Genomic DNA, 24811 nt, shown 5'->3' with positions numbered 1-24811 from the left:
AGAATCCAAAAAAACCCATAGGAGATGAGCATGAATTCTTTGTTTTACTACTTATCTCATTCTGACAGTGTTTGATTTAGTGTGGAAAAATTGTTTTAATTACTTCAGTTCATTCAGTGAATTATTTCCTACCATTTACTTCAGCTCTAGGCATATTGAATGAGAAATTTATACATAGGTGTTTAGTAATAGATACCAGTCTTCACTTGCAGTGTTAATCAGTAGGTTTCACATTTACTACAGGTAAAACTAGAAATGATCTAATGAAATCAACATTGTGAAGCAAAAAAAATAAGGTGAGCTAGCCAGCGTTTAAGTAGAACCATGTTGTCAGATATCCTGTTTACTTTCCAGAAGTTTCTGGTCATCTTAGTTCTGTTAAAGTTCATAAATCCACCTAGTCTTCAGCACCCGATGACAATTGGCTCTGTTGGCTAGCCACACCACTTTCCCAGTCACCAGTAACTTTACCCACTTTTCTTTCCCTTTGGATTTCTAGGCAGTTCTGTAACTTTCTTATCATTTCCTAATAGATATAACAAGAACCTTGATGTTGTCACCACTTCCCTTTCTATTTTTAGAATAGTTTTCCTTTGCTGATATGAGGTGTTTAGGTTCTAATTTGAGAGTAATACAGAAGTTTAAAAAGATAGATGGTGTGTTCTGGGTTTTGATATCCCACCCTCCAACAACTCTGCCCTCAAGCAAAACCCACGTTGTTCTGTCCATATGTTCTCCATATTAGTAAATATACATTATTTGCTAACTTCCCCTGACTGCAGCAAACCAACTTATTCTCCATATAACATGATATGGCACACTGGATCCCTTGCCTCTGGTGGAAACTTCTGGTTCTTCCCTACATCCATAAAAGAAACATTTCTGGAGAAAATAACTCTTCTCTCCCCCTATTGTTTTTCCAGAACTCTTGTGTCTGAGGGAGAAGGAATCTCTCATCCCTTCACTATGCTCCAACAGGAGAAAGGTTCTCTTAGTAGTATTTCTTCTGCTTAGCCAATGGAGGGGAGATTATTATTGGACTGACTGTGAGGGCCTACAGCAGGACTTGGATTTTTCTACTGAAACCTTGCTCCAGGTTGTTAGTTATGTCTGATTTCATCTAAAGGATTATACGGAGTTAGTTATTTTGGTTTTGTCAATGAATAAGGACTCCTGAAGAATACATCTTTCTGGGAAAGAGAGCCTACTCACCATCAGCTTTGACTCTCTTTATCACTAGCTACAGGCAGTCCTAGGTATAGTGTTCCATTTGTGAGCATGGTGAAATATGATATTACTTGCTTAGTACATTAAATGACACTGTTGTATCTTATTTTTCTAAAGTTCTTCATAAACCATTGTACCTTTTTCATTGCTTCAATGTTTTTTAATATTACAGAAATCCCTTCATGTTTTGTGAAGCTGAAGCGGAAACCTTTCTTCTTGCTTCCAGTGTAATGCCAAGGACTGTTTTTCCAACACATACCACGCCTTTGGAAAATTTTGGTAAACTTTTTTTTTTGTAAGTTTTTTTTATAGTTCATATAAACTGTTGTCCCACTATGATTCTCTAAATTAGATGAACTGTTCAGTTGTTATAAAGAAAAATTGTAATGAGATGCAGTGCAGTTAGTAAGCTTCAAACCCAAATCTTTTCATAATCAATTTTCAAGGTTAAAATTTAGGAGGTAAACTGTTGTGCCAGTTTCCAAATAATTGGTCAGCTACATAAAACACTTGTTTTCTTCATTTAGTGAAGAGCAAAATGTTTTCTATATGAAATTTTCTTATATAATTCTGTATATCAAAATTATATGAATCTTATATTTAATCTTCTAACCTCATCAAAGTTGTTGAAAGGATGGATAGCAGCTTTGCTGATACATAATATATTATTTAACAACCTAGATTTGCTCTGTTAAATGTCGTGAAGGAAACAATCTTGTACAGGAGGAGGAGTGGTCTAGATTAGTATTTAATTGGTGGGGCACAGCCCTTCACCAAAAGATGAGGGGGAAAAAACTGGCAGAATCGTTTAATCTTTAAGCTCCAGTAGGAATTTGGGGGTGGGGCAGCAGGGAAGGAGCATACTCTCCCTCCTGCTGCGGTGACTGCCATCTAGTCCCTGCTCTAGTCCCTCCGGCCCTCAAAGCCGGTTAGAGTAGAGATCCTCCTCCTCCCCCCAACCTGCACAGCTCTGAGATGTGCAGAGTAGAGGTTTCAGAGACAGCGGAACTATCATCAAAACCTCTTTGAAGCAGTGTTGCCTCAGAGCTAAGTGCTGGGCAAGCAGAGAGAGATTTTGGGGCTTCAATGTAAGCAGCAAAAACAGGGAAACCCCTACCAAGGGACAAGAACAGGGAGTGAGAACAGTTCCATCAGTAAAAGTACAAAATTGTAGCAAGCAAAAACTTTACCCCTCTCCTGGGTGGAGGGAGAGAGAAATTGATTTTTCAGGGCTCTACTGTTTAGCAGTGCGGGTTAACTGGCTCTCTTTCCCCTCACCCTTGCCCATTTTCCTATTCTTTACTGCATCCAGTAGTGGTAGGTCGACATGTTAACTGGATGCCTCCACTAAAATTCTCAGTGAGTGAATAGTTAATATTGACATTTAAATTATAACTGTTTTCAACTGGGTGTCAACTTTGCAATTATTAAGGCAATATAATGTCCCTCAAAGCTATTGTTTCACCCCATCTGCAGATTCAGGAGCGCATTTCAGTAGTTCATATTTTAAAGGCTTTCTTCACCTTAAAGGGGCTAGAAACGTAAGGTTTGTCCACACCTGGGAGTTATACCAGAATAGCTACAATGCTATAGTTATTCTGCTGTAGCTGTGCTGGTCAATTTCCCCATACAGCCAAGCCCTTAATATGCTTTAAATTAAACTCAGGCAGAAATTGGAGCCAGGAGCAGAGAGAAATTCAAGAGCAATGTAAAAGCTTTGTTATTGATTCTACTTTTAAAATTGGGGGAGGAGAGTAATTTTAACTTGAAATATTGGTTAACTTTCATACATTTTCTCTCTTTGGGGCTGGTCCTATTTTGTGGTTACAGATATTTGACTTAGGAACATGAGCCTCTTAATTGAAGGTGGGGTTGGCAATTTAAGAAAGGGGGCTCTTCTCAGGATGATTAGGGACTGCCCTACAGTGATTGAGATGTGGGGTAGGAAAGCACATGATTTCAGCTGCTCTTTTTTTAAACATGGAGCTAGGTTGATGGAAATCCGCTGCAATGGAATGTGGGAGTGCTAGACTTCTCCCCTGAAGTGACAGGGCTTCTCTATTAGACTGCACCAAAAGTAGAAGTGTGTACATTTTGGAAAAGTTAATGAAATAAAATATTGAACATTTTATTTAAACAGGTCCCAAATTGTTATTCATATTGGGTCTAATTAGGGTTGATAATGCTAGCAACTCTTCAAGTGTTGTTGACACTGCATATACCTAATGCAAGACAGGGAACTAAAATCTTCACATTGGCTGCTGGAAGAAGCACAAAACACTGAGTTCGAGTCTTGCCAGGGAAATAAGAGGAAATGATTTTCCTACCATTTTAAAACAAAAAAATCTGTTTTTTTAATCATGCCTATTCATTTGTTCTCTTTATTGGAATTCAATTTTGTATTTACAAGTATTTCACTTTATCTTTTATAGAATAATTATGTTTTAAAATGTGAAGTTGTCTTGTTTCTCGTTACTCATTGGTATATGAAAGTCAAAAGGACTTCTTCGGTGACTTGAAAAGGGTGCTTGGACGGACACCCATGAGATGTTCATTTTCATATACTGAAGCCTTGTCTGAACTAGAATTTAGATGTTCTTAGCCCACACATTTTAAAAGTCTAATGTGAACAAGGCAGTATAGGGTTTAATGCATGCTGAACTGTGAGAATTGAAATGTACAGCGCAACCTCAGCAAGACAAGACCTTAAAGAAAACATTGTAGGACCTAATCCAGGTTTTCACTGTTCAGGATGACTCCGCTTGAAGACTTTCTTAGGACTGGTCTACCCTATAAACTTTGGGTACTATAATAATACCTGTTATGGATATGAGTTTTTTACAACATTTTTATATGAGCAAAAAGCAGTCCTAGTGTAGAATCATTCATACCATAAAAAAATGCTTTTGCCATTATAGCTTATTTTATAAGTGATACTTGCAAAAGCACATTTTTGCTGGTAGAAAATGCATATATGTTAGGGTTTGCCATGATAGCTATACCAGCAAACCTTTTCTAAAATACGATCTTAGTCTGTTCTCCCCTCTTGAGTAAATGTCTCCTTGGAAAGCTTTAGCTCCATGGCAGCAACATTTTAGAATATGGACTTCTCCATGTTGAAGTTATGCATACAGTGTCATTTTTGTCTTGCACTGAGGCGATTTGATGTGTCATTGCCTTAGAACAGGAAATCTTCTAACACTCACTTCTGACATGGAGACTGAAGTTTTCCTACCACACAAAAATTAAACAATTTTAACAGTTTTGGGAATTTTTAGCCACCATAGGTGAAATGTAGAGCTTCAACACTTGTCTAGATTGCAAGTTGACCAGGCGAAGCAGGCAAGTGACAATTTGATGTATAACTTTCACTTTTAGTTCTTGGGCTGTAGGTTCATGGAATGGTTTAGTTATTTTAAATTATTTAATTTTCATCATCATAGTTACAATCATTGCCCACAATTTAACCTTTTGGTGCCTGGAGTAAAAGTTTTTAGTTTGGTATTAAGTGTTTATCAGTGGTACCTAACCTCTGACTGGGTGGCCCACATTGTAGGGCACAAGACCCATACAGAAGACTCCAGCAGATTTACTTGTACTCGGTTTGAAAATAAAAATAAGAAGACAACTCTTAAAAAATAAAACAAAGGCACCACAGAGTACCTACCAAAGTCTGCCTCATCTCTAGCAGGCACATTACACTTGTGGAGAGTTGTGTGTAGTGGCAGAAGAGAGATTCTACTCTTTCATCAACTTGACGTGATATTGCATTAGTGAATCTACCAATACAGTATGATTTGGGCAGGCAGTTTCATTATAAGACTATATTTTTTGTGTCATTAGATTTTTCTTATGCTTTTCTTATCCCAAACATGACTTTTTGTAAAATTTGGCAAATTCCATTTACCTGCTTTACATTGTGTAACAAATTTTACACCCTAAAAAAATTATTTAGGGGCTCTTACTTCTCAGCAGTGGATTTGGACATGTTACTTAAAAAGATTTATTTCAGTTCTATTAGGATCCCAGCTTAGTCTTCTTTCAGTTATTCCTCTTGCAAGATGTTGTTTCAGAAGGAAGCTAGATCATTGAAGTCTTTTGGGAAAGGAGGAGCCTATACCGGAAAGGTGTGCTCCACCTAAACCAAAATAGAACCAGATTGCTGGCATGTAAAACAAAACGGTTGCAGAGGAGCTTTTAAACTTAAGAGGGAAAGCCTTCACCTGTGGAGGAGCTCATGGTTTGGACAGAGACATCTCTTAGGGAGGATCTATTGGGATTATCTATATCAAAAAAAAGAGAAGAGGGTAGAAGTTGATAAAGTAGAGGCAGGAGCTGAAGAGAAACAGTCAAATGAAAAAGGCCCATTCAGTTGCATCATGAAGGCAAACAACTAAATACACCTCTACCCCGATATAACGCTGTCCTCGGGAGCCAAAAAATCTTACTGCATTATAGGTGAAACCGCGTTGTATCAAACTTGCTTTGATCCTCCGGAGTGCGCAACTCCTCCACCCACCCCCGCATTCCCTCCCCCCAGCACTGCTTTACCATGTTATATCTGAATTCATGTTATATTGGGTCGCATTATATCGGGGTAGAGGTGTATTGACAAATTTTATAAGTGCTTGAATACAGATGCTAGAAGTCTAAATACTAATATGGGTGAACTTGAGTGTCTGGTGTTAAATGAGGATATTGATAAAAGTGTCACAGAAACTCGGTGGAATCATGGTGATCAATGGGTCATGGTAATACCAGGGTATAAAATATATATAGGAGTGACAGAGTTGATTGTGCTGGTGGGGGAGTTTTACTACATGTGAAAGAAAGTGTAGAGTAAAATTCTTCTGTGAATCAGACTGTATCATAGAATCTCTATGGATAGAAATTTAATTCTTAAATAATGAGTATAACAGTAAGAATATACCACCAACCACCTGACCAGGATAGTGACTGTGAAATGCTTAGGGAGATTAGAGAGGCTACAGAAATGGAAAATTCAACAATAATGGGAGATTTCAACTATCCCCAGATTGGTTGGACACAGGTAACCTCAGGACAGGATGAAGATATAAAACGTCTAGACACCATTAGTGGCTACTTCTTGGAGCACCTAGAAAGGAAAGAGGAAATTCTAGATTTGGTGATAAGTGGCACATAGGATCTGGTCCAGGACGTGAATATAACTGAACCACTCAGTAATAGTGACCATAGTGTAATTGAATTAAACATCCTTGGCGGTGGGGAAATACCAAAAAAGCCCACCGCAGTAGCATTTAACTTAGAAGGGGATCTAGACAAAAATGAGGACGCTAATTAAACAGAAATTAAAAGGAACAGTTACAAGAATGAAATGCCTATAACCTGCATGGAAACTTTTAAAAATAACATCATAAAGCCTCAAATTAAATGTAAGCACCAAATAAAATAAAAAAACGGACCAAAAAATGCCACCATGGCTAAACAATAGCGAAGAGAGGCCATTATAGGCAAAAAGGTATCCTTTAAATTGGAAGTCAAATCCTAATGAGAAAAATAGAAAGGAGCATATCTCTGGCAAGAAAAGCATAAAAGTATAGTTAGGGGAGGCCAAATAACGAATTTGAAGAGCAAATAGCAAGATCCAACTTTTTTTTACCTTGCCAAACAATCAGTGGAGCCACTGGACTATCAGGCTGCTAAGAGAACACTTGAGGAAGATTACAAGACCATTGCAGAGAAGCTAAATGAATTATTTGCATTGGCCTTCACTGCAGAGAATGTGAGGGAGATTCCTACATTTTTTTTGTAGTTGACAAATCTGATGAACTGTCCCACAATAAGTTGTTGATAGGGGAGGTTTTGGAAACAAATTGATAAATTAAACAGTAATAAATCACCAAGACCGGATGGTATTCACCCAGGAGTTCTGAAGGAACTCAAGAACTTTATGTAACTTATCATTTAAACCAGCCTCTGTACCAGATGATTGGAGGATAGCTAATGTGATGCTGATCTTTAAAAGAGGCTCCAGAGGCGATCCTGCCAATTACAGTAATCCTAATTTCAGTACTACGCAAATTTGTTGAAACTATAGTAAAAAACAAAATTATCAGATGAACACAGTAGGTTGATGAAGAGCCAACATGGTTTTTGTAAAGGGAAATCATGCCTCACCAATCTATTAGAATTCTTTGAATAGGGTCGACAAACATGTGGACAAGGATGATCCAGTGTATAAAGGGTACTTTCAGAAAGCTTTTGACAAGGTCCCTCACCAAAGAAGAAGTGGGTTGTAGCCCACGAAAGCTTATGCTCCAATAAATTTGTTAGTCTCTAAGGTGCCACAAGTACTCCTGTTTTTTTTTTTTCAAAGGCACTTAAGCAATCATGGGATAAGAGGAAATGTCCTCTCATGGATCAGTAACTGATTTAAAGAAAGGAAACAAATAAATAATAATAATATATGGAGCTATACCTATCTCATAGAACTAGAAAGGACCCTGAAAGGTCATCGAGTCCAGCCCCCTACCTTCACTAGCAGGACCAACTACTGATTTTGCCCCAGATCCCTAAGTGGCCCCCTCAAGGATTGAACTCACAACCCTGCGTTTAGCAGGCTAATGCTCAAACCACTGAGCTATCCCTTCCCCCAAGCGTAGGAGTAAATGGTCAGTTTTCACAATGGAGAGAGGTCCATAGCCATGTCCCCCAAGGATCTGTACTGGGACCAGTGCTATTCAACATATTCATAAATGATCAGGAAAAAGGGCAAACAGTGAGCAGGCAAAGTTTCCAGACAATACAAAATGACTCAAGATAGTTAAGTCCAAAGCAGACTGTAAAGAGATCTCACATAACTGAATAACTCAGAAACAAAATGGCAATGTTGATGAATGCAAAGTAATGCACATTAGAAAACATGATATTAACTACATACAAGATGATGGGATCTAAAATAACTGTTACCACTGAAGAAAGGTTTTGGACTCCTCATGGATAGTTCTCTGAAAACGTTCACTCAGTGTGCAGCAGCAGTCAAAAAAGCTAACAATGTTAGGAACCATTAGGAAAGGAATAGATCAGGGGTCAGCAACCTACGGCACGCGAGCCGATTTTGAGTGGCACGCAGCTCCATGCCGCGGTCCTGGCCCTCAGCCCCCCGCCCACTGCTCTCCCCTGTGGGGGCAGGAGGCAGAAGCTTGGTTCTGCGGCAGCCAAGCTTCCCCCCTCCCCTGCTGCTTCCCCCAGCGTGGTGCTTTCCTGCCCATCCTCCTCTCCTTCGCTGCTCCAATCAGCTGATGGCTCTGGGGAGGGGGAGGGGGGAGAGCGGCAGCCTGTATACAGTTCCGTAGAGGATGCAGAGAGAGGTAGGGACGGAGCCTGGGGGGAAGGGGGTGGAACAGGGCATATCCCTTCCAGCCCCCTGCCATTAGCCACTCAGGGCAGGGGGCTGGGAGCACCCCCACGAGCCAAGCATCCCAGCCTTCTGCCCTGAACCCCTGTACCCCCAGCCCTCTTCCCTGACCCTTAAACCCCCACACACACACCAGCCCTCTGCCCTGAACCCCCCCACCCCCCCACACACCCAGCCTTCTGCCCTGCACCCCCCAGCCCTCTGACCTGACCCTTGAACCCCCTCACACCCAGCCTTCTGCCCTACACCCCCCACACACCTCTGCCCTGAACCCCCCTCCCACACACACCCCAGCCCTCTGCCCTGAACCCTCTCCCCCAGCCCTCTGCCCTGACCCCTGAAACACCCCCCACCCCCCGTCTGGGGTCCCGGCCGCAGGCCCTGCTCAACCTGCTGCCGGCTTAGGTGAACAGAACCCCAGGCTGGCAGCGAGCTGAGCAGGCTGGTGGTGTAAGATCAGCATTTTAATTTAATTTTAAATGACGCTTCTTAAGCATTTTGAAAACCTTGTTTACTTTACATACAATAGTTTAGTTATATAATATAGACTTATAGAAAGAGACCTTCTAAAAACGTTAAAATGTATTACTGGCACGCGAAACCTTAAATTAGAGTGAATAAATGAAGACTCGGCACACCGCTTCTGAATGGTTGCCGACCCCTGGAATAGATAAGACAGTAAATATCATAATGCCACTATATGAGTCCATGGTTCGGCCACACCTTGAATACTGCATCCAGATGTGATTGCCCCATCTCAAAAAAGATACACCTCTACCCCGATATAACTCTGTCCTTGGGAGCCAAAAAATCTTACTGCATTATAGGTGATACCACATTATATTGAACTTGCTTTGATCCACCGGAGTGCGCAGCCCTGCCCCCCTGGAGCGCTGCTTTACCGCGTTATATCAAATTCGTGTTCTATCAGGGTAGAGGTGTATATTAAAATTGGAAAAAGTACAGAGAAGGGCACCAGAAATGATTACAGGTGTGGAACATCTTCCATATGAGGAGAGATTAAAAAGACTGGTACTGGTCAGCTGTGAAAGGAGATGACTAAAGGGGATATGCGGAGAAAGTGAATAAGGAAGTATTCGTGTAATACAAGAATCATGGTCACCCAGTGAAATGAATAGGCAATAGGTTTAAAACAAACAAAAGGAAGTACTTCCTTTTCACACAAGGCAGAACCTGTGGATCTCATTGCCAGGGGATGTTGTGAAGGTCAAAACTGTAACTTGCCTCAAAAAAGAATTCAGTAAGTTCATGGAGGATAGGTCTATCAATTGGCTTTTAGCCAAGATGGTCAGGGGCATAACCTCATGCTCTGGATGTCCCTGAGCCTCTGACTGCCAGATGCTGGAAGTGGACAACAGGCTCACTCGATAATTGCCCTATTCTGTTCATTCACTCTGAAGCATTCAGCATTAGCCACTGTCAGAAGACAGGATATTGGGTTAGATGGACCATTGGTATCACCCAGTATGGCCGTTTTTATGTTGAATCTGTGGACATAAGCAAATAGTACAATATGCTGAAACTTATGAGGTGGCAACACCTTTGGCTTGGAGGGATTTGTGACTCATTTTGCCATGGCTATATCAGGTTTGAAGATCTGATTAGGCACGCTTTCCGCTTTGTATGTTTGAGGCAGCTACCTAAAGTACATGCTAGTTGGCCAATATGATGTCACTTTGGCAGGATATCAGGGACTGCTTTCTTGGTGGTATCATTTCAAATAGCTTTAGTCACCTGGCATTCCTTCTGAGAGTTTGGGGCCTCCATTTAAAACCCATTTCCTGTTCATCTTGAATTCATATTCCTTATAGTAGTACTACTTGTCACCTGTTATGGCAGTTTCTCTGTCACAGGAAATATTTTAAATCAATTTTTTTTCTAAAAGAGATGCTCTCGTTCAAACTGAAAATAATTCTGAGTATTCTTATGGTGGAGCTGTCAGGAATTTTTTTAAATAGTTTTTTGTTTATTGGTTAGAAATTGCCAATTTGTGGAAACCAAAACTTTTCCTATGGAAGGGGCTCTCGGGCCCAGGATGGAATTTCAGGGGAGAGAGAATATCCAATATTCAGGTGGTTAGGACACTCACCTGAAATGTGGGAGACCTAGATTCAAGTCTCTGACCTCAATCGGGCAGAGCAGAGAGTTGAACCTGGGTATCCTACCTCCCAGATGATGCCTCTTCCCACTGGGCTCTTTGCTATTCTGCACTCACTCATGCACTCGCTCTCTGGTTTCTTGATTGAAATTTTTTGAAAAGTTTTGGGTTCATCCCAATGTGGAATGGGAAAACTTTAGAAATCTCACATTTTTGAAGTATGGGAAAGTACCTACAGCTATACCTGTGGTCTATGTTATGGAGGTCAGACTAGATGATTGCAGTGGTCCCTTCTGGCCTTATAATCTATGATTCTATTAATGTTTTGATACATACCTTTACAATATGTTGTCAGATTGTATAACTCTACAGAGTAGGCAGCACATCTACGTAGTCTGTTTATACTTTGCCAGCTGGAAGGGTTTTGTACTGTTGCATTCATTTGTTTCTTGGATTCCCATCTTGGTTAATTCAGATTCTATTAAGCTAAAAATGTTTTTGCTTGTAAAAGCATGGAAAGCAGAAGTGTTCAGTAACATGTTATATTAAGACTTGGAATTGTGAATTTGTAAGCATGTAATCAATTTCCTTTGTTTCTAGCCCTTATGGTTGAAAAGAGAACCTTAAAAGCATGAATTTAAACATGAACTGGTGTTGTTATCTTGGCTCTACGCATACAGCCTGAAACGCTAATTTTAAGAACTGAAGTATATTTAACTTTCATTACATTTTGAAACCTAAACCTGATTTAAACATCTATATTGTTAACGGTTTCACTGCTGATCATTTTAGCAAAAACAAATGTGCTAACCACCCCGCATGCTTTCCTGGGTGTTAGAAGTCCCAACTGTCCCTTTTCCAGCTACCAAAACCTCCTACTTTGCTATGACAACTTTTAAGCAATGACAGTAAAAAAAATATGTGGCCCATTGAAAATTCAAAATTATGGGCAATGCAGAGTAAATGGAATATAGTATCATACCAACAAAAAGGATACTGTGGTACTTATAATATTTTTCACATTATTTCATTTTTAAATTTGCCAGAAGCTGCTGCAGAATTTGTTGTCCATTTTTAGTCACTGTAGTGCTGCAGAAGTCAGGGAGCCTTGCTACAGAGTTTGGATCCTCCATGGCAAAGTGAAATTAGTCTTATTTATAAACTGTGAATTTAAGATTTTATTAGGAGTTATGCTATCATATACACTTGTTAGTTAACCACCTTTCATGTGGTAATTCACAGTTGCATTGATGCCCATTTAAAAAATGTATCTTGCAGCAGCATTGAATGTTAGCATTCTGCAACTGCAATAAGTCTTATGCTTGAACTGGAAAATTCTGCTGTAAATTAGCCACTACAGGTGATGAACAGTAACTTTTTTTTAAATGGCATTCATTCTGACTCTTCAAATGGTAAGACTCACTGTGGTGAAACATGGTTGCTTGTTTGTTTTTGAATGCAATTGCTACCAGGGAGCCTTGCCAGTACATTTCCAACACGTTAATTTTTTTTTAGTCTATTTCTGTTCTTTTGAAGAAACAGTATACGTTGGACAAAATGCTAGATTTAACCCTGGTGGTGTCTTGTACCAAAATTTATATTGTGTTACACATCAGTATCTGTTTTTTCATTAAACTTAAAATACCATGTTTGCGTTCACATTGCATTTAATTAATATATTTACTAAATTTTAATGTATACTTTTTTATATTAGATCCTTCAGGAAAGAGATGTGCTGTTGCATGTACACAGGAAGGAGAGGAGAAAAAACAAGCCTCTGGCACATCTGGTACTAGAGGAACAAGAAAGAAGACTGCAAATACTACTCCTAGAAGATCTGCACGGAACAGAAAAACTGAAACTATGAGTCAATCTCGCAGCTCACCAAGATCAAGTAATTCTGGATGTGATGCCCCCAATAACAATAACTCAACTATAAATGTTTCTTCTGCAGATTCAGAAAAACCACTTTCAAAACGAAAGTCTAAAAGAGGAGTTAAACAGCAGGTACCTTTGGTTAAAAAGAAACTTAGAAGTTCTCTGCGTTCTGAAAAATCATCGAGTGATTCAGTGGAAGATGACGAAGCTGCTGAGTCTGATACACCTCCAATATTAGATAAAGACCACCTGTCGGATATTGAAAGTAGTAACTCTTGCCTTATGCACAAAAATAATGCAGAAACAGAGTCTGCTAATGGCTTGGAAAGTTGCAGTGAACATGTAGAGAGTGAGGATCTTACAAGAGACTGTGACAAAGAACAGGATACCCTAGAGAATTCAGATTCAGGTTCTTGTATCCAAGAATCTCCTCTGTTAACCTTAGAGACTCAGAAATGTGAAATAAAAGATGTTAATAAAAATGTTACAGATTTTGAAAATAAAGATGTCTGTGAAAATATTCTTGAACAAGTAGAACAGCCAGTGGATAGTCACAGAGATCAATTACTTGAGGATTCAATAACACCTACAAAAGTAGATCAGACATTAGATAGTCCCCAAGATGAATTGCCTGAGTATCCAGAATCTGTGGCAAAAGTAGTTCTGCCTTTAGATAGCCCCAGAAATGAATTGACGGAGCATCCAGAATCCATAGAAATTGATGATTCTGAGGACAAAGAACAGGCAGCAAATTGTAACACTGCAAATATTGAGAACATAAAAACTGTTCAAGATACTGAAACAGCTGTATTAATAAATAATATTTCTCTAGACATTAACAAATTGGACCAGTCTTTAGAAGAGGAGCCCATACCTGTATGTGAAGAGGCCAGAACTACAGAGTTACTCAAGGTGAATGTTGAACAATCTAATAAACATTTTAATGAGGATAACAATGAAATGATACCAATGGAATGTGACTCATTTTGCAGTGACCAGGCTGAATCTCAAATTGAACAGCCAGCACCAGCTGAGAGTATCAAACAAGAGGAGGCAGGCTCATTGCAGCAAGATTCCGAAAACTGTGTATCACACTCAGGTCTTTCTGACAAAAAAGATGAAGCTTCTTCTCAAGAAACAGAATGCTCAACAGAATTTAAAAAAGATAAAAAGACTCGAACTAGAAGGTCTAGATTTCACTCTCCATCAACAACCTGGTCTCCTTCCAGGAGAGAGGGTGGGAAATCTCAGTCACCATCTCCCAAAAGAGAGACTGTCAGGGAGGGCAGGAGGTCTCGGTCACCCGAAAGGGAAACTGCCAGGGAGGGCAGGCGATCTCCTTCTCGGTCTCCAAAAAGAGAGACTGTCAGAGGGGGCAGGAAAACGCCATCTCGGTCTCCTAAAAGGGAGACTGATAGGGAAGGCAGAAGATCTCCTTCTCGGTCAAGAGTTAAAGATTCCTCTCCAAGGCAAAAATCTAGGTCTCAAAGCAAAGACAGAGATAGTGATAGAGATGGACAAAGGAGAGATCATGACAGAGAGAGAAGAAATAGGAGATGGTCAAGATCCCGGTCACGATCTAGATCAAGATCCAGATCAAGAACAAGAAGTAAGGGTCCTTCATTCATTCGGAATGAGAGAGACGGTCACTCTCCTCGGTGGAGGGAGAGATGGACAAATGACAGCTGGAGAAGTCCCAGAGGAAATGATAGATATAAAAGAAGTGACCAGGAGAAACAGAATGAAAATATGCAAAAAGAAAAAGACAATACAGAGAAAAGTATTGATGAGCAATGTTCTTCTGAAAAGCATAAGAATGATTGTCCGGACTGGGTAATGGAAAGGATAAATTCTGCTCCTGAAACTAGGAGCAGAGAGAGAGACAAATTTAAAGATCCACAATGGGAAGAAAATAGACACGATAATTCAGGACATTCTTGGAATAAAAACTTTGGTTCAGGTTGGATTTCAAATCGCGGCAGAGGTGGCCGTAACAGAGGTGGCCGTGGCAGAGGCGGTTTCATGTATGGAGACCAGAATGAAAACCACTGGCAAAATAAAAAACCCCTCTCAGGAAACTCAAATAGTTCTGGGAATGAGACTGCAAGGTTCCCAGAACATCAACCATACAGGCGTAAGAGTGAACAAGATTTTTCTTTTGATACGCCTGCTGATAGGTCTGGGTGGACATCTGCATCTAGTTGGGCTGTAAGAAAGACTTTACCTGCAGATGTACAGAACTATTATTCAAGAAGAGGGAGAAATTCCTCAAGTCCGCAGTCTGGATGGATGAGGCAAGAAGATGAGACATCTGAGCAAGGTATTCATTTTCCTCTCATTTTCATAGTATTTAAATGGAGAAAATTTCTTAGTATTTGTAGTATTCTTAAAAAAAAAAATGTGAATTTGACACTGTCACTTTACTGTTTTGTGCAGCAAAGGCTAACTAGTAGTCGCACAACAAACAAAATTGGAAAAGCTCCCTAAGAAGGGAGGCCTTCTTTTTTTTTTTTTCTCCACTCCGGTCTGTATGCTACAAACACTCTTGGGCTGGATGTTCAGTAACTTAAGAACTGGCCTTTTGAGTTTTCGGGACTACGGTGCAACCAACCAAATATGTTCCTTAAGAAAAAGGGAAAAAAATACATTTATGTGGTTTTGCTTATTTTAGAGAGTTTACACACACTGTGGTATTGTTGGTACAGAGTGAACAGGAGAGAAACGTAATGAACTACTTATTACCTTTTTTAAAAGGGTGATTTCTTCAAGGAAGACTTAATAGTTACCAATGAAAACATATACAAGTTACAGATTTGATCAGGTGTTAACTTGATGGCACTAACCATAATGTAGCAGTCAGCATTTTTAGAGTGAAACTGGCTTTCATGTTACAAAGTATTTATAAATCCAAAAATGTCTTATGCTCTTACTAATTAGCAGATGGCTCTTGACTGACCTAGAGGGAGAAAAATCCTTGTTTACCCCTATCTTGATCCTTTAGTTTTTGACCTCACAATTATCACTGTGCACAGACTGTTGCAATAAACATAGGGTTATTATTAATTACAAGAGCAAACAGAAAAAGAAGTCCTCGTTTGTACAGAAGATAATTTTTTTTCAGATATACACAACTGCAGTAATATCAAAGGGCATTCAGAGAACTAGGAGTAAATAAAACATTTTATATAAGTGTTACTCTTCCATATTTGTTACAGTGAACATCCCCACCCAGGGGGACTGTAATATCATTTTGAGTGTTTCCTGTTAAGTTAATAAAAATATTCTGGGTTGAATAAACTTTGAAGTAGAAGGCTGAGGAGTTATTAGCTCAGGATGAGGTTAATTCTGAATTAGTGGAAAGCTCCCTCAAGTTATTAATACTCTGAAATTGTTATGAAACATGTGAATTAAATTAAAACTACAGAACACAAATGGGATGTTACATAAAACTTACAAAAAAATTCCTACCTTTGCTCTTGTCCCAGTTTCTTCGCCTATTTTTTTCTTTCTCCATCTCTATTCCTAATCCCTACTTCCTACATGTCGATAAAATCCTCTTCAAAATAGCCCAATGTATTTTTGTTGTTGAAAACTGAATTTGGAGGGAGAGAATTAAATTCTTCCATTATAAATTCAGTAAGACAGAGCCATGTTGGCCTATAGAAAAGGAGGCACTTGTGGGGAGTGAGGTATAAGAGGAAAGGTCAAATCTTGAATTCAGTGACACAGTTCCCACTTATTTCAATCATGTACAAAGAAAGAAAGTGAGCCAATGGATTTTTAAACAGTTCAGCAGCTTCACAGTCCCCGCTTCTTAGCTTTTGGGGTTTTACTACTCACATGTAAATTTCATTTTTAAAATGTATTTATTTATTTATTGCCTGCTGTTAAAGTGGGGAAGTAAAGTTGGAATAAACACTTATTTATTTCTGGCACAATGTGTGAACTTTGTGAGTAAGGGAGCATATCACCATCCTATACAGTTAGTATCCCTGAAGTCTGGATAATAAGCACTCTTAGCCAATCAGAATATAAATATCCTTATACTACAGAACAGTTATTAGACATAACTATAGCATGGTTGTGCAAATCAGACACCCAGAATTGCATACATGAGAAAATGTATGCTTGTGTTTCAGTAACAATGAGTTGGGTAATGTGTGTTGCATTCCTGCACTTTGGCTGAAAATTCTGTTTCAGTAAAATATAACACATTTTAAGCTGTGGTATAAATGAGTAGTTGGAGAATTCAAAGCAAAGGCTCTCAGAGCAACCTGAACTTTCTGACTCCTTAAACCTCTAAATTGGTGTTTCTTGGGGGGGTCTCTGTTCTCTATAGAAATATGTATTTTGTACTTTAAATATTCTGTTTTTTTTAATAGATCCAAACCTCAAAGACCAAACAAACCAACCAGGTGATGGCTCTCAGCTACCAATAAATATGATGCCGCAACAAATGAATGTAATGCCACAAGTGAATGCACAACACCAGCCTATGAATATCTTCCCATATCCAGTGGGTGTTCATGCTCCTATTATGAACATCCAACACAATCCATTTAACATTCATCCTCCGCTGCCCATGCATCTCCATACAGGAGTACCTCTCATACAGGTAGCTGCTCCTACCAATGTGTCTCAGGGATTACCACCACCTCCACCTCCTCCCCCACCATCTCAGCAAGTCAGCTACATTGCTTCACAACCAGATGGAAAACAATTGCAGGTATGTTTTTCAGAAATCAAGGTCTAATTAATATAGTCATAAAACATAGTTAAGCAGGGTTACATCGATCAAGAGTATGTTGTATTAAAATACTATAAAGCTTATCAAATATATAGTAACAGATCTTCCTCCCCCTGAAAAAAGATGATAAAGAAGTATTTATGGGGAAATGGATTTGTTCTGAAACATCTCTTAAAACGTTAGCCAAAATGCACAATTTTTACTGTTTATTTGTAGTTCAGTAGCACCCAGAGAGATGTCAACCAAGAATGGAATGTTGCATAGTTTCCTCATAGTTTGCCCACTATCCAATTTTGTGTGCACAAAAGAGATTTCAATTCTAGTAGTTTTTAGAAATTGGATACTAAATTATTCTGAATATTCTTCCCATTTCAGCAGAGTGGTGGCTTTATGCTCTGGGAAAGCTTATATATTTTGTAGTATGAGGAAGCTTTTGTTGTCTCATTTAACAGTCCTCTAAATCAGTGAGTCCCAACCTTTTTTTGGAGCACTCTCTTGGGATGAATCAGCACAGGGTCACCCGTACAATGTCCCCTTGCACCATTTCATTATGCCGTTGCTTGTGTCTGTTTTTCTTTTCCACTCGCCTCCCCCCACCATGTCTTCATCCTTTTTTCCTTCTAATCATTTTTACTTATTTTATTTTGGCTCTTTTTCCTATTGTGTATAAAGTCTCTGTCCCTCCCCTTTGGTGCTGCAGTCCCTACCCCATTTCTCCAGTCATCAGAAGTCTTAGTTCTGCTGGAGATAGTGAGGCACAAAGAGATGCCTCACTATGAAGGTTGGTGTAGTTCCTGTGGCGCTCCAGAGAAGTGAAGTTTGGGCTGGTGGGCTGTTGCCTTAGCCATCAGTTCTGTACATGTGAGCTTCTCCCACAGCCAGTCATTACATTAGGAGCCATACAGGAATGCCGAGGAAAGATTGGGTGGCTTTCAAGAGGTTACCTAACACATTACCTGAACACACAGCAGCACATTTGCAGAATGTGGAATCGGATCTGGGGTCCTGCAGATTTTCTCATCTATGCTGATCCTCAGCCTTGGCCTGTGACCCCAAACTAATCTGGTATCCTTCCCTCTGTATCCTAGGTTGGGAAACTGTTCTAGCAAATGTTCCTTTTCCATTGCTGTCAGTATTAATATTCACAACCTCAGCATCACAGAAACAAAGGGGAATAACCATAGGAAATATTGACTTATGTGAATGAATGACACATTTCAAATGTTCTGCAGAAACAATGGTAAAATACTACTATAACTAAAATGCAGGCTGATTGTCTATTTGGTTTAGGTCTGCTGTCTGAAATAATTCAAACTAGATTTTTACAATGGGAAATTCAGTATTCTAATCCCAGAAGCATGAGAGAGTTGAAGTGTTTCTGTGAACCCTTCGCTAATGGAATTGTCCGGTGACTCAATAAATATGACTGTAAAGACAAAGTATTTAGTAAAATGTATTGCTCAAAGTATGATATGAAGCTGAGACTACTGATGTCTGCGTGCTGCCCCTCTCTATCATTATGGAATGGTGTCTGTGCTGGGTCCTGAATCTTTTAGCACTTTGTAATATCATTGACCATGAGAGACTGAGGCCTGGTCTACATTTAAATGAGATCAACCTAAGGATTTTGAAAATGTTGTATCCCAGTGTAGATGCGGCAAGGTTGAGTGAATTCTTCCATCAACTGAGCTATTGCCTTTTGGAGAAATGGATTAAATACATGGATGGAAAAACCCCTTCTGTCAATGTAGGTGTCTATGCTGTAGCATGGACATGCCCTGCGTGTTTATAAGAAACAACTAAGGAAGGTTAAGGATGGTTTTAACTGGATTGTTATCAGTGTAATGTTGATATCCAGCTCTATATCTCCTTTTCATTTGAACTCAAATTCTAGTTTCACTACTGCCCAATCTGGATAAATATAAACTGGCTGTGACTCAACCTGCATAATATAGAAGTGATGCTTATAGGGCGAAGCATTTGGAGCAGCAGGCAAGAGGTGGCATTTGCACCAATAGGAGCTGTTAGCACTATTGTTATTCCTTGATTCCAAGGTAGCAGCAATGGTCCATTGTGCCTTTTTCTGATATCTCGGAATGCACAGGAAATGGCTTTTCCTCAGGTGTAGCCTTCAGTGGTTGTCTGGTCTCTTACGTCTAGTCTTGACTGAGCACTAGCTATGGCTACCCTTGAAGTTCACAAGAAGCTCCATCTCTTGCGAAACACAGAAGCAAACCTTCTAAGACATATGGACAAACGTTCTGACACCTGAGCTCAAGCGCTTGCATAAGCTTTCCTTTTTGTGTATGCATTTCAAGATGCTGGTGGTGATTTTTAAAGGGGTGAAGGATCTAGGAACTGATTTACCTAACAGATACGTTCCTGTACACTGCCATGAGAGCTAAAAGTGTCTGGGAAGTACTTGCCTTCAGAACCTAAATTTGAACATGTCCATTTCCATTTGCAGCACCATTCTTGGGAATTCTTTCCCAGTAGGTAGAAGTCCACCTCAGCCAGGGTCTAGCAACTTTAATGACATGATGCAAGGTGCATTTATTTTGTTCAGGCTTTCATTAACTGTTTTTGTTCTTGTGTGTGTTAATCTTTATATAAAAGTGGCTGGCTGCTATAGCAACAGCTGATGTAGAAATTAGCTGCTAAACCGAAGTACCTGTGGTATTCGTGCATTTACTACACTTGCTGAGAGTTCTAGAAAGTAAGTTATTGACTATCTGAAGAATAATGTATTAACTGCCGGTAACTTTTTAAAACAGGGTATTCCTAGTGCTCCTCATGTAAGTAATAACATGAGTGCACCACTCTTGCCTGCTCCAACAGCAGTCCTGGGAAATGTGGGAACAGTTCAGGGACCAAGTTCTGGTAATGCAACATCATCAAGTCACATCAAAACCTCTAATGCTGCTGTAAAATTTGCAGAAGGCAAAGTAAGTGTGACGGTGGAAGCCAGCGCAGATAGCTCGAAGAAAGACCAGGCAAGTTCAGAGTTGAGAGCAATATATATAATTCTACAGTGTTAAAATTAGAGAGCAAATGTGTCGATCTCCTTTTTTATGTATGGGATACTTATTGCTGTCATCCTTAAACTTCCATGGAAACTGTATAACTACAAGAAACTAACAAATTAACTTAATTTGTATCTAACAAAATATTAATACTTTTAGAGCTACACTTCTGTAAGTACTTAAAAATATTTTAAAGTGTAATTAATTAGTGGGGCCACATTCTGCTCCCGATAAGTATGTGTGGTTCTCATTGACATCTGTGGAAGTTGGTTGTGTGTTCAAATATTAGGCAGAACTTTGGCCCTGTTTCTGACAGCCTTAATTTAAGAGAAACTTTCAGTCTGCCAAGCTTTCTTACTTTGATCTAATTAACTTTAAATAATCTTTTCATGTTTAAAAAAAAAAAAAAAATTTGCACACACACTTACCTAAAAACCAGGTATTTTTCTTTTGACAGAAATTGTTAATTCAAGAAAAAGCAGCACAAGAGGTAAAACTGGCTATTAAACCTTTCTACCAGAATAAAGATATTACCAAGGAGGAATATAAAGAAATTGTGCGGAAAGCAGTAGATAAAGTAAGTTGTATTCAGGAATGACTTTTTAATAGTCTAAAAATATACAGACATGAATATGTTAATTGCTTCCTCCCCCCAGCAATATTGGAAAAAGGGTAATGATTTGAGGGCGCTCAGCACCTTGCAACCTCAGGTACATTTGTTCATTCCATAGACAAAAAAACAACAGTGGAGCGTAGGTAGATCTTGCCTTATTAAATTAATAAAACAGCCTTCCTGATTTCTTTGTTTTGCTCAGTTTAATGAAAGTAAGCATTATTTATCTGTGAGTAACTCTTTACTGACAGCTCTGAAGAATTGACAATGGTATGTGTGTGTGTGATATATATATATTTCCTGTTGTAGGTTTGTCATAGCAAGAGTGGAGAAGTCAATTCTGCAAAAGTGGCGAATCTAGTGAAAGCATATGTAGACAAATACAAACATTCACGGAAGAAAAATCCAGAGGAAGCAGTCTCTGCTGAAAGAAAGAGAGAGTAAAATGAAAAAATACTGAAAACATGATCAAGATAAATCTGCAAAGTGCAATTTCAACATGAACCATTAACTGAAAATTATTCATGATTGATTGGAATCTGGTTTTGATAAAATTATTTTTCAATGTAGTATATGTTTTGTTCTAAATAAATATAGATCGAACTGCAACTTCTTTATCCCTTTTCAAAAAAAATGCTTAAAAGAAAGTAAAAGGTGTAAAGTAGGGTGCATTTTTATTAGGAATGTACGATTGTGTGGATACTAGCAGATGTACAGCATTTTGACTTGAATAATGAAGTGCGTAAAATTAGAAACTTCTAAGTACATTGGTTTTGGAACAGGTATGTACAGTACATGTAATCAGTCAGATTAAAGATATTAAAGTAAGATTTTTCTCTTTGATTTTCCCCTAATTATAATAAAGATAATGTATTCCCCTGACAAATATTTCTAGTGTTAACTGGACAGATTGCAGGGGTCAGTGTGTGTATATTAAAAAAAAGCACATGGCTATGTCTGAACAGAAGAACTGTTTAGATACAAAAAAAAAAAATTAATCATAAACAGTAAGATTCAGTGTCCAATATTATGGGCACTGTACATCTATTGTAACACCAAATAAAGGTTATGCTGCTTGTTTTTGCTTTGTGACTTTTGTTTCAAGATGTTGGGACAAATCTGCTTAATTCTTATGGAAATTAATTGAAGGCTTCAGTTCCAAGAGGTATGGTTCAGGCAACCACAGTACATATCTACTTCTTCCCTCATCTGGTAAAAGGACCTAGGAAATTATCGTTGTGTAGGGTTGGATATTCAGGAATATAAGCACTGGTTTTGTATAGCTCTTCAACTATATGAACAAGAGGGGCTTCTGTATTAAGTCTTACATGGGTCTCTAATGACCAGAGGTAGTCAGTTGTGCCAATTTTAGTTATGTGAGGTATTTTATTAATATGAACTATAGTTTGCAAGGGAATACAGCATAGACCACCAAACTTGTCACTAAAACTGCAAAAAGTTATCCTAGGTAACATACCAAATGTAGTCACGTATAGTAGCTTTCATATTTCCCAAAACACTTTGCAATAAAGAGTTATGTACGGATAGTCCCATTCTAAAGACAAATATGGGAGCCATTAAGTGTGTTACAGGAATGCTTGCAGTGTTGAGTAGAACCTGCTTTACACTGAGAGGGTATGGTTGCCAGGACCTTGAGATTTTTACCAGCTCTTTATGGAAAAAGCACCCATTCGGCTCCTTTTAACTTTCATGGGGACAGTGAGTAGGAGTGCGGTAGATGGGACCTTGCTTTCCTTCTCCTTTTGAACTGTGAGTCCCTCAGTACTGCACATGGGTGATACTGTTGTTTGTGAGCCCAAGACCCTTGTGTTGCAACTAAAGGCCTCAAAAGTGTGAATGTGCCATGTTGACACTTAGTCCCTGCAATGTGGTGTTATATACTTTGTTTTATCTTCTGGGATGTTACCATCCACACAGCTGTCTTTGATAGGGGACTTTCCAGTGCTTTTCCATTCCCTTCCATGAGATGAAGGATAAATTAAGTGATATAGACGTATATAACTAAATGCTGTCACAAAACAGTTCATCACTTGGTTTTAATTATAACTTTCTGCAGACTTACTGAAGCATTTGACTTGCTATATTTATTTTTGTGTGCCTAAATCAAAATATTATGTAAATTGGAGACGGATGGTATAATAGATTTTCTATGGTCAAGCCATGTTTTAGATCTTTCAAAAGTGATTCATAGACAGTTGTAGCAATTTGTATGAACTCTCAATCTATTTTAAGCTAGAATTGGTTAGCACTTTTTGACAAATCTTGTAGCAAATTGCTATGTCGATCCTGGTTAATCACGCCATGCGTACTTATTTTTATTGCATTTTCCTCTTCTGATGAATTTTTGGGGTTTAATGATTTTTATATATTTTTACTGTATACAGTTGAGCCTCACTATAATGTTCCTTTTAGGAAATAGATAAATGTCCTTTTGAAGGGGAGTAGGAGGTGAAGGGCTGGAGGGATGGTTGCTTTCAACATGTTGCGGGCAGGAAGGCAGGATTTGTTGTTCTTTGTTTCCACAGCTCCTGTCTGGAAGTCAAGATGCCACTTACTACCATATTATAATTGGGGCAGTGATTATTATAGGGATGCTCCACTGTATTTCAAATCCTAATGAAGAATATCTGATAGATTAGAATGTGATCAGTAAACCTGATTTTTTACAACTGAAATATTTAAGAATTTATCAGAAAATATGCAGTCCATTAAAATGGATGTTTAAATTAAAAATGCATTGCCTTAATACATAGACTCTCCTATATTTTTCCAGAAAAATCAGCAAGGTCTACTTTAATATGACTGAATGAGAAGGCATGTGCTTTATCTTTGTGAACATCTTTTTGTTAAGACTAGTATTAAAGCTGTGTTCCTGTTGATATTTATTGAAACTGTTAACCCCTAGTTGTTGGAATTTCCCAACATGCACTAATGCAAAATACAAAGTGGCAGCAGGAGCTCTGGGCCCAGTTGATGCTGAGAAGGTCGAGAAGACAAATTCATCTTACCTAATTGCCTTGAGAAAATTTATTAAATTGTTATACATTCTGTGAATTTAGGCAAATCACAAGGAATTTCCCTGCACTCCTTCAAATGGTTTCACTGTGCATGCTGCTTGAATGTCTCATCCTAAAGATGTATCTTCAGGAGCACAGTGGCTGGGCAAAGTCTATGCTGTGGTGTTTAAGGCTGGAGTGCTGTCTACTGAAATAATATTCTAAAAATAGTTTTATGTAGTGCATAATATTTTCTAATAAATTCTTTTGACTAAACTTCAAGTAATGTGTTTTTGGTCTTAAACTATACTGGCTCAGAAGGTTTAATTTAAATGGCTAAATCTCCCACCCCAGTCTGTCACAGGAGAGGTTCTGAAATGAATTGCTGTTTTGTAGGCATATAAAACTAAATGGAAATTACTCCTGCTGTATTTGCCTTCTCTGTAATCCCCAACTCTCTCCAGTTAAGATGGTCGTTTTCTGTACATCTGTACTTGTGCTTTATAATGATTATGTAAAAGAGCAATTGTGTTTAACTTTTGGGAGACATGCACAAGTGTTTAACATATTTTTGCCCAGAGTCTAACTATAACCAGAAGGTTTCACACCTTTCAGGTGGTGTTCTGAGAAAGGGTTATCTTTGTGCTGAGAGGGGCCGGACAGTAGTCTTAGAAGTTGAGTTTGTGTGCCCATGACCCCTAAGATTGAGGCAGTGGTTGGACTCTCTGAAGGAACCAGACGCTTGCTTTCCCCTCACAGCAGTGTGGTAAGTGGCCAGCAAGGGGCAC

General features: G+C 38.9%; 1 protein-coding gene across 3 annotated transcripts in view; it reads left to right on the top strand.

Annotated features, from left to right (window-relative positions):
* SCAF11 (SR-related CTD associated factor 11) overlaps positions 1-24305 on the top strand; it is a 70376-nt gene extending 46071 nt beyond the window's left edge. Inside the window, exons 11-16 of one of the 3 annotated variants that reach the window (XM_054024906.1) lie at positions 1400-1506; positions 12460-14943; positions 17006-17349; positions 20145-20315; positions 20851-20970; positions 21316-24305. In XM_054024906.1, coding sequence (XP_053880881.1) covers positions 1400-1506; positions 12460-14943; positions 17006-17349; positions 20145-20315; positions 20851-20970; positions 21316-21450 — 3361 coding nt within the window. In that variant the 3' untranslated portion in view covers positions 21451-24305. Of the gene's footprint in view, positions 1-1399; positions 1507-12459; positions 14944-17005; positions 17350-20144; positions 20364-20850; positions 20971-21315 lie in introns of all 3 variants that reach the window. The other 2 variants (XM_054024900.1, XM_054024915.1) reach the window with 2 other exon arrangements.
* Positions 24306-24811: the final 506 nt, after the last annotated feature.

Source organism: Malaclemys terrapin, chromosome 1 (genome assembly GCF_027887155.1).
Source record: "Malaclemys terrapin pileata isolate rMalTer1 chromosome 1, rMalTer1.hap1, whole genome shotgun sequence".
In the NCBI taxonomy this organism is placed as follows: domain Eukaryota; kingdom Metazoa; phylum Chordata; order Testudines; family Emydidae; genus Malaclemys; species Malaclemys terrapin.
This window is presented reverse-complemented; position numbering and strand designations above follow the sequence as displayed.